The sequence below is a fragment of the Montipora capricornis genome, chromosome 2, assembly GCF_036669925.1.
Source record: "Montipora capricornis isolate CH-2021 chromosome 2, ASM3666992v2, whole genome shotgun sequence".
Taxonomy (NCBI): domain Eukaryota; kingdom Metazoa; phylum Cnidaria; class Anthozoa; order Scleractinia; family Acroporidae; genus Montipora; species Montipora capricornis.
The window spans coordinates 19,836,241-19,846,240 of NC_090884.1; the positions used below are offsets into that span (position 1 = coordinate 19,836,241).

At 39.0% G+C, this 10,000-nt stretch overlaps 1 protein-coding gene across 1 annotated transcript in view; it reads right to left on the minus strand.

The window, feature by feature from the left end:
• LOC138039034 (ribosome biogenesis protein NSA2 homolog) overlaps window positions 1-6,449 on the minus strand; it is a 10,938-nt gene extending 4,489 nt beyond the window's left edge. Inside the window, exons 1-7 of the mRNA XM_068885189.1 lie at window positions 6,324-6,449; window positions 5,973-6,040; window positions 5,081-5,146; window positions 3,668-3,721; window positions 3,415-3,565; window positions 2,403-2,487; window positions 283-377 (exon numbers count right to left, since the gene is read on the minus strand). Of these exons, the coding sequence (XP_068741290.1) occupies window positions 283-377; window positions 2,403-2,487; window positions 3,415-3,565; window positions 3,668-3,721; window positions 5,081-5,146; window positions 5,973-6,040; window positions 6,324-6,326 (522 nt within the window). The 5' untranslated portion in view covers window positions 6,327-6,449. The remainder of the gene's footprint in view (window positions 1-282; window positions 378-2,402; window positions 2,488-3,414; window positions 3,566-3,667; window positions 3,722-5,080; window positions 5,147-5,972; window positions 6,041-6,323) is intronic.
• Window positions 6,450-10,000: the final 3,551 nt, after the last annotated feature.

A 10,000-nucleotide genomic window follows, 5' to 3' on the forward strand; every position in this document is an offset into this window, starting at 1 on the left:
GCACATACGCATAATTATGGAAAACAAGAGTCGAATGTCAGAGATGGTTACTGGTATACAATGCACAGTACATACTTTACTTCACTTCGTGGTGTAAAATGTAAAATGTAGAATGGTATGAATAAACAATGGTTACAAATTTTACAGAATGATTCCACAAATGTATGCACAAGGTGAAGAAAATTCCACAATTTTTAACATGTTTTCTTTCCAGACCATTGATGACAAATGTAAGCACAACACAAGAAAAAGCAAAAGCAGCTAAGTTTATGATTGACTTACCATTGGTCTAATGAATCGTTCATACTTTGGAGGTTTCCTAGTGAAGCCTTCACCAACATAACACACTTTAGTTACCATTCGTTTCCAAGCCTTTTCTAATAAAACATTGATGGAAAACAAGCATTAGCAATGGCATCATGATTCAAAATTTCAATCACAATAATAATGTTACGTTCTTTCCAGCCAATGCCTATAGATACATGTACACCTTATTCCAAAATGGCCGCCATTGTGGTATTCTCCTGTTTTCTTGCAAACTGGCCCTTTTAGTATCGCTTACAAACGTGAAAATAAAAAAAAATTTAACCTTGAATGAGGCCAAGCAAGGAAGAAGACGAGCAATAAGATCGATCCCGATCACACAACAACACGAACGGCTCCCTTACGAGCCACCAAGTAATAAAAGTCCTTATTATATGGCTCTGTCCCACGAGGACTGGGAACTACAAAATTCATGAATTTGATTGGCCGGTAGTGTTTTGCGGTGAAAAGATGCAAACTAAAATGCAAAAATATTGAGTATTTTCTACCAATATTTATTTAGGGAAGTGCCAAATAGCATGATGACAAAAGAGAGGATGACGAGCAAACTTTGAAAGAATTAAGTTCAGCTCATCGCCGTTCGCAAGATGTCAGTTAGTACAAACCAGTTACATTAAACGAATGAAATTGTTCTTGTCTGGCCATATAATAAACATCTTATTAACCGAGCTAGGTCGGTCTGTATGGGAGAATCTTGACCTCGGTCGCTGGTACAGACCTCACTGCGTTCGGTCTGTACTGGCGACCTCGGTCAAGATTCTCCCATACAGACCTCCCGCTCGGTTAATAAGAACTAAATATTACACCAACAACAACTTCTCTTCATTTTACAAGTAATTTAGTTCGGCTCATTCATTTGTTACTGTTTTAATTTGCTGAGAAAATTCTTTTATCAAAAACACTCGGCTATAATCCGAGACCCCTTCTACGACTTCAAATTTGCCCAAATTGAGTGAGGATTTGTGTAAAAATCACGCGGCTTATAGCTGAATAAGTACGGTAATCATATTATGCAGGGTAAGGTTTAACTTGAAAAAAGAAGCCTCAGAACCAAAATTGGGCTTCAAAGACTTCTTGCTCAGGACCTCTTCATGCAAAAAGCATCTAATAATTATTGATGGTGTAAAAACATTGATTCCCTAGTAATAGAAGTTGTTGTAAGATTTTCTTTTAACTTTTCTCGATTGTTCCCTACGTTATGGTGACTCGAAATGTGAAATTTAAAAAATAGGTCACCAAGCTCGTTTGGGAGATATAACTTGCTCATTGCGATTTCATCTATCAAGGACAAGTGTGTTCCATCGGTTCATGCTACGTTTTGCAGGAACAGGAAGCACAGCTTTCCCGTGATTCTTGAAATAACAAGACAGGTGTATTGTATTGTTCAAAAGGAATAATTAACTTTAATGTTTGTTTTATGGCACAGGCACACGTCATAAAAGGCACTGACTACAAATAATTAAATTATTCGTCACAGGTGTGTGACCTCGAGGAGACAATTTTGTGTCCATGAGTGATGGCTACGAATACTTTTTTCCTCTGTAACTTTTTTTTCTGACATTAATTTTTAAAAAAATTTTTTACAGCACAACGAGGAAGAGTAAGAATAAATTTATGCCAAACCGAGCTCGACCCCTCTACAACACGTCTCCCTGATAGCGCGGTTTCACTTTCACTCTTGGACTGGAATGACACTTTAGCATCAGCAAGGCTATCACTTGACTTTTTTTGCGAGAGTCTAAAAGTTTTCCGTTCTACTCTTTACTGCTGTGCTCTGAAGTTTGCCATTCTTCTTTCCCACACGAAAGGCTGCCATTTTGAAATGTTTTTGGCCATGTTCGATATATCAATATTCAAACATGGCTACGAGTCTTTATGGTTAAATTTAAACATTGCTTTGTTTAGAAATCTCCCGTGGGACTTGTGAGACAAAGAAAACAGAACTGAGCCATGAAGTTTGACCATAAAGCCTCTTAGTCGTTCCTGAAAACGAACGTGGCCTATGCTGTGTTATACACAGAACAGGATGTGCAGTGCAATACTAGGGAATCACCTGAAGGTTTTTTTATAAAACTTACTTTTTGACTTGCCAGTTCTGAGAACCTTGAAAACTTCATCTTCTCCTACTGCTTGTACTTTTGGAAGTGGAACATCCCATTTTCCCTGATAGAAAAGGACAGAGAAATAATAACTACAATATCACTACTTTAACTAAGCAAGGGCTACAGTATGTTGTGGTTCAAACTTCTCCTTGATTTAAAATTTCTCAAACCAGCTCAACTTTGACTTTTCTTCGTCTACTATCATTATCATAATCTGAAACAAAATTGAACTGGAAAAGAAGTGACTTAGACAAACATTTCACTGAACTGGTTTAAAAAAGAACTGGTTTTTAAAAGTGACAACAGCTACATTCCCTGGAAAGTACAGTACAGGTAAGAGACACATGTAAGGGTCCACATTTACGCATTTTTAACACATTTGTAGGTAGTCCCAATTTTAACATGAATGGTACATTGTCCACATGTAGATAAAAGACTACCCTTTGTCCCAGAGGTTTTTCTTGAGCCGCAAGAGAGCCACGTAGCGGTGAAGTTGAGTCACAAAGAGGCCACAAGAGAAAAACCTCTGGTTACCTTGGACTTGGATCTCACTTTCATGCAGACACCAGGGTGAGGATCTGACCCTCAGGCTGACGGATTGGTTGATATTTTTACCAACGCGCAAATCAGTATGATTGGTTTGTTTGATTGGTAATACCGAGGGGATGCGTGATTGCTAAGTTGCCACAGGTCCCTTATGTACAGTAATTATCAATTTGACGCATTTGACAGCGGGCGTCTGCATGAAAGTGAGATTCAAGTCCAAGAAAACCAGAGGTTTTTGTCTTCTCACCACTTCGTGGACCTCTGGTAGCTCACAAAAAATCTCTAGGACTGGGGTAATAAATTGCTGTAGGTAAATTCTGTTGTTAGCTTATAAAGTTGAAACATCTTCATAAGAGTGCTTCGAGCTGCAACAGGCGCAAATGTGTAGCACCCAACAAATACAAAAAATAATAATAATGAGAGCCTTTTGTTGTATACTCACAGCTTTTTCTTTTCTTTTTTGCTTGATCATGTTACTCAGCACCTTGGCACGGGACTGTCCCTCTCTGTCTAACAGATATGCAGGCACTGCCCCTTCTGGTACATTTTTACTGTCTTTTGTTTTTGTCTGGCGTTCCTCATGCATTCGTATCCTAAATGACATTAACAGGATTGTTAAAAAAGTTCTCCTTGTATCTTTCAACACTGACAGTGGCATTTATCTATTTATTATTATATTATTTATTTCTACTCACGTCTTTTTCATCTGGATTTTTTCAAGTCGCCGCTTCTTGTTGTAAAGTTTGGCTCTGTAAAAGAAAAAGTAAAAGAAAGTTACAATGCACTTCTTTTGGCATGTTTTTTTTTTTCCACCCATTTAATCATTATGTCTAAAGCAAACTTTCCAAATTATCTTTTTGAAAAATATTATTTAGAATGCTGAAAAAAACATGGTAGCTGCTATGTTTTTCTGCCAGTTACACAATGCAAGGCTTTCTTTTGTAATACAGACCCTCTTCTTTAAGGGTAAAAACCCCAATAACCAAACACTGGCCAACTACTGTACATACTTCAATGATACATGTAAATATCTTCTGTAAATGAACACTTTCTTTGGCATTGAATATCGTCGTTAAAAAACAAATCGAAAGTGCTTCAGTGTTGTCTGTACTCTTATCGACAACAACATTCGTCATCATAGTGTTCAAAATGATTGGTTTATTTCCCAAAATGAGCGTTCCTGATTGGCTATTACATTGCGTGACAAATTGACGCATGACCCAAGCAGCGTTGTCTACACCCAGAAAATTAGCCAATCAGATTATGAGATTACAAGCAATTATGGTAAAATATAAAATCTTCACATCTTCAAAGGGTAAAAGACTGTATAAACAGTCCTGTTTTTGATTTTCCAGAAATCAGTCTTTAATTTTATTCATCCTTCTAACCTATGTACAATTTTACAGAAATATACATGAAAAAAACTAAAAACTTGATTAATAATATTGCTCTCTTGACTAGGTATCCACCTCAATAAACAATTTATTTTTTAATATACATGTACATGTACTGTTTACTAGAAAATTAATTAATTGATAACTTCATGCTACTATCAGACGTTGACAACTGAAAACCGTTGAGTGAGTCGAGTGCTGCTTACATTTACCTAATGTGTAATAAGTTTTCTATTTTTGACTGTGTCATCCATTGTTTTTTCTTCAGGCAACCAAAATCTAGTCGCCCAATAAACTTTCTGGTCGTCTCGCACGCAGAGATAACCACTAATTTTGAGCACTGAATTTTCCTTTACTCATTAAAATCATCACCAGTAGTTGTTGTAGTTGAATTCTAAATACAACAAATTTCATCTTTCTATGTTTCTATTTAGATTTTCACCTTAAAGTCCCAATGACACTTATTTCTTCCCCGTTTTTAAATTTTTGTTTAAGTATCTATAGTGTCTGGAGGGTAGTACTTCAAATTATTTGGCCAACTAAAACTTGTGGATATACTATGAGGGAAAGTTGTTTGAAGTACTACACTCCAGACACTATAAATAGTTAAACAGAAAGTTAAGAAACAGGGAAAAAATAAGCAACATAGGGATTTTGAACAGTAAGATGGTTTTTTTTTCCTGCAGTCCCTATATTAAACTCTGTCCAACATACCTGAGGCCATGGAGTTTCTGAGCATACTTAGCATTTGTATGAGGTTCACGGCCCTCCTTTTTTCGTCTGAAATTGTGAACAAAAATGGTACACGCAGCATTAAAAAAGCCCATTACATCAACGTATGAAGAATCCTTTTTCTCCTCAAAGTGTCACCTAAGGATTTTATTCTGTTTAATGTCAGACTACATGTATTTTATGCACCTATCAATTTTAAGCCGCTGGGGGGGGGCAGCCATTTTGTCCATCGAGGTGATTATCGGCTGATAATCCAAGATAGCGAGCCAATGAGAGCACGCGATTTTGTATAATCACCTGTGTGTGTAATGTATGAAATGCATTTAATTAAATTTGCTATTTAGGTTCTTGTCCAGTACGGCAAGAGCTGTAAGGCTCTGGTAGTTGGTGAGAGTTTTATAAATACGGTGAAAACAGAATTCAAAATTGATATTGACGACGAAATCTTGGTTTCAATTCGAAAAGACGAATGGCAGGAGTTCGTGGATGTTGACGCTCTGGAACACGTGGCACATCGTCCTAAGCTCCGGGTGCCCCTGGGGTGCGGAATTTGCCCTTTTTTCACCCAGGATGACTTCCCTGGGGCCAGGCATTTGAACAGAAAAACTGATCTGAGTTCAAATCCCCCGCCTATGCCCGGCCTTTCCCCACCCCAGCAGCTTAACATTGATAGGTGCATTACTCCTTAATGAGGATCATTTAGTACGGAAGGGTTAATACAAAATCAGATGGTTAAAAAACAATTAAAAGTACATAAACAAAAAATTACAATTATGACATGATAACGTAACCAAAGGTTTAAACAAAGTGGGCGCCATGAAAAAAACAAAGGTCTATATGGCACTCTTTAACGAAAGATAAACTGTCCACTTACTTCCTCTCAAAATGATCGAGTCTGTATCCTCGACGTTTGCGAGACTGTTCGACATATTCGTTCTGAGGCTGGAAAGGATCGAAATAAAACAATATAGTATTTTAGCAAATCAGGTTAGAGGTAAGATTAAAATGGCAATTTTTACTAGACATTATCACAGTGTCTAAAAAAACAATCGAGTGCTTTACATACTGCGTAGAGACTATAAAGCCACTTTCGTATTTTATATCATGTGGTGTAAGAGCTGGTTTTCGGGAACGTTGAAAAAAGGCTAACTTCGTGTAGATTTTCAGAAGATCATTGCATAGAAACAGTTGAAGAAAGCAAAAATGGGGTAGTTTTATTCCTTACCATGGCTGTAAATGATTATGCACGTGTTGGATCCCAAATTTAGCAAAAGTTTTTAGCTTCTTTCATTTACGTACCATATCTTGTCGGCCATGCTTAACACGCTTTCCCGTGATTCATTGCACAGACATGTGTGAGTTAGTTTGTGGCTTCCAGTCCTCAACTCTAATAGCGAGCTTATGCAACAGGACGGCTTAGACGGCTGGAAGACTCAGCCGTCCTGTTGCGTAAGTGAAGAGCAACAAACATATACATGTTTTCCCCCATTGCACGGGCCTTTATTCCACTTGCAAGAGAATTTTTATCGCGTCAAAGAAAATCTCGCTATCTTTGCATGTCATTATTTATTGCATGGTATTTCCATTCCTTTTTTGTTTGGATGCTATAAAAAGGAATTAAAGCGACTTCCAAAATTTTCCAGAGATCACAGACTCGGTTGTGTCATATATGCCTGTTACTTTTTACGGTTAACATGTTGTGTAACCGACAGAAGAGAGAACAGCTCGAAATATCACTGCGTTTTCGTCAACTTAACATTCAGTTCTTCAAGCTGCCGAATGGTAAATGATGACTGATGAAGCTTGACTATACTGTACCAGCAGTTGCTAACTTAACACGTGAAAGGCTGTTCCGTTTAGGTCAATCGAACGCAAAGTTAGGTTTGCATTCTAGTGAATGCAACTGATTCGAAACCGATAAAGTTCGCACAGCCCATAAAGACACTGTGCAATTTTTTCGTGCAACTTGTCTCATTTCCCAATGTAACATAACCTGCAACTGCCAAAAAAATGCCGAGACAAGATGCAGAAACCGTTGCGGAAAGTAGAATTGCTTTCCGCGATGTTTTTGGCAATTGCAATAACGGCATGCATTGTTTACAGGTCACAGGTCAGTCAGGCTTACATGTCATTGTTGTAACAATGGTTTTAGTAATGTTAAGACAATAACCTGTAAACCTGACCTGTGACCTGTAAAAAATACCTGCCTTTGCAAGAAAAATAGCCAAGAGTAACAGCACCTTAATTAATAACCAGTAAAGTTGGCTTTTTATTATCCAATATCTTCTCGTTTTTCCATTTACTTTAACTGAGTCTGCCACCATCCAGTCATCTTGACTGTCAATAACCAAGACGTATGGAATATCGCCTTGCAACAAGGCAAGGCAGGAAAAACACTTAGATGTGCTTTCTCCTTCTTTATTTAAAGTATCTCAGTTTTTACTTCCTTATAACCGCCTGGCCTGCTGAGTACAGCTGATGGTCGTCAGCATACATCGTTAAGTAGTGTTCAAAAATTTGGTTTTATCAACGGAGTTGATAATGTAAATTGACCACCGTACAGAGATTCTAAAAGCTGACGTTTCGAGTGTTAGCCCTTCGTCAGAGCGAATCGAGGGATTATGGGTTACGTGTAGTTTTTATAGTAGAGTAGGAGCTACGCTATTGGTGGTAACATGGCAACGGGAAAAATAGGAATACATTAATTAAATGAAAAGCGTTCGTTAATACCGTGGGGATTAAGAGTGCCAATCTGGAAGATGAATTTTTGTTCCAGATTCTTGCGGCTTTCCGTCGTACCTCACGGATGTAGGGGAAGGCCACACATAGCGATGTGTTTTTTGGAGTGGTTAGGGAGATTAAAATGGCGAGCGACTGGCTTAGATGCATCGTAGTCATTCTTCTCAACATCGCGAAGGTGTTCACGGAATCGGTCGCTTAGCCGTCTACCTGTCTCGCCAATGTATAATTTATTTCATAATGTACAGGTTATGCAATGAATGACATTTGCGGAGGTACATGTGAAACGATCGGTGATCTTAACAGATCGCTTAGATCCCGATATTTTGCTAGTGTTAAGAATGAAAGGACAAGTTTTGCATCGTGAGCGGGCGCATTTGAAAGTACCGGTTGGCTCGTTTAATAGTTTTGAGCGCGCTTCTAACTAAAAAGATGCCCACGTTTTTGTCGCGTTTCAACGAAACAAGTAGAGGTTGCGAAAAGATTCTACCAGTCTCGGGATCATTTTGGAGATTTTAAAGTTATTAAGAATGATACTTTTGACTGCGTGATTATGAGGATGGAAAGTGAGGGTGAATGGAATTCTGTCATTCTTATCTTTTTGTGACGTTTGTAGTGCTGACTGTCGATCAAATTGTTGGGCGTGATGATGGCCCGCTTTGACCACAGAGACAGGATAGCCACGTTTTTCGAAGAACTGGCACAAACCACAAACTGCCTTAGGTGGTTTGTACAAATCGAGCACTGTAACATCGTAGTTACAAAGTTTCAATTTGATAATAAGAGATTGAAAGGTATCGTACTTTCTCGGAGGCTGTAGTCTTTTAGTTAGTAAGCTAGAGGAGAAAAATGCCATGATTCCACGTCCTCCTTTACGACGATCTTGGCGATAAAGATTGAAACCATCTAATTTAAATTGATTATTAGGGTATGTCGAGTCAATTTTCATTTTAGTCAGAAACATAACTTGTGTTTTGAGTTGGTTCACTAAGATTTTGAAGTCTTCGAATTTATTTTGTACGCTGTTTATATTCAAATGCCACAGTTAAAGTTTTCTGCAATCCTTTTGTCCTGATGTAATTATCCTTAAAAGCACATCTCCCAAACCAGATCTTTATAAGCTGTCCCTTTCAAAATCACTGTTTTAGAGGCCCCCAAAAAGTTTAAAACTACAATCCTAGACAAATTGATTGGAACACGTAACCTTTTTTTAGGCAGTTATGGGACGCAAAATAGACTTCACAGCAAAACTGGTCTTTCCATACTCCCCCCCCCCCCCCCCCCCCCCCCCCACAGTCAATGTTGAACGTGCTCAGTGCCTTCAAGTACTTTTTTGACCTGGTTTGGAGCTAACACTGACTGGTGAAAGGTGAGGAGGAGGAGGATGAGATGGTAAAGAGAGAAAGGAAAGGAAAGGAACTTTTTATGTGCCTAGTCGTTCTAGAGCGGGAGCCCTAATTGGGGACACTGTAAACTGAAATTAAGAATTAACGCAAATCAAGTCAAATATTGGTTTTTGAGGAGAGAGAAAACCTCTCGCTGCAGAGTAGAGAACCAACAAAGTCAACCCATATATGACACCAGACCCAGGCAACATTGGTGGGAGGCGAGAGCTCTCACCACTGCGCCATCCCTGCACTCCTGCAGGCGAGCGTTGTAGTGTCCCAATGTAATTTGTCTAGGATTATAGTTTTTAATAGATAGTGTTAGCACATCATGCAGCTCATTTCCTGCAAACGAGCAAGAGGCGCGGTGATGCATGTAAACGGTACACGGGATTCTCAATCCTACGGTGGCGGACAAAATACTTTGCTCCACAGTCTCTTTCTTCCCAGGTGTATTCGTAGCAATCTAGCGCCGGCTTTTTTAGGCGGCTTATGTGGTCTTTTCTTACCTCCCAGGGAATAAACTACTGTGCAAAGCATCCGGTACGGCTAACGGAGGTCGCAGGTTCGATTCCTGCCTAGAACTGCTTTTGACTTGTCCCTTTGCCAATGAACTGCAATCACCAATTGTCCCTGACATGTGCGTTATCATGGGGTCGACATGGCTGAATTAGCTCGAGGGGCTTCTAAGCAAACGCGACACCAGCCAACTCGAAAGCTACGATACTTTGGCTGCCGGTGCCTAGTATTGTCATTGCGCATACGTTTTGCGCATCTC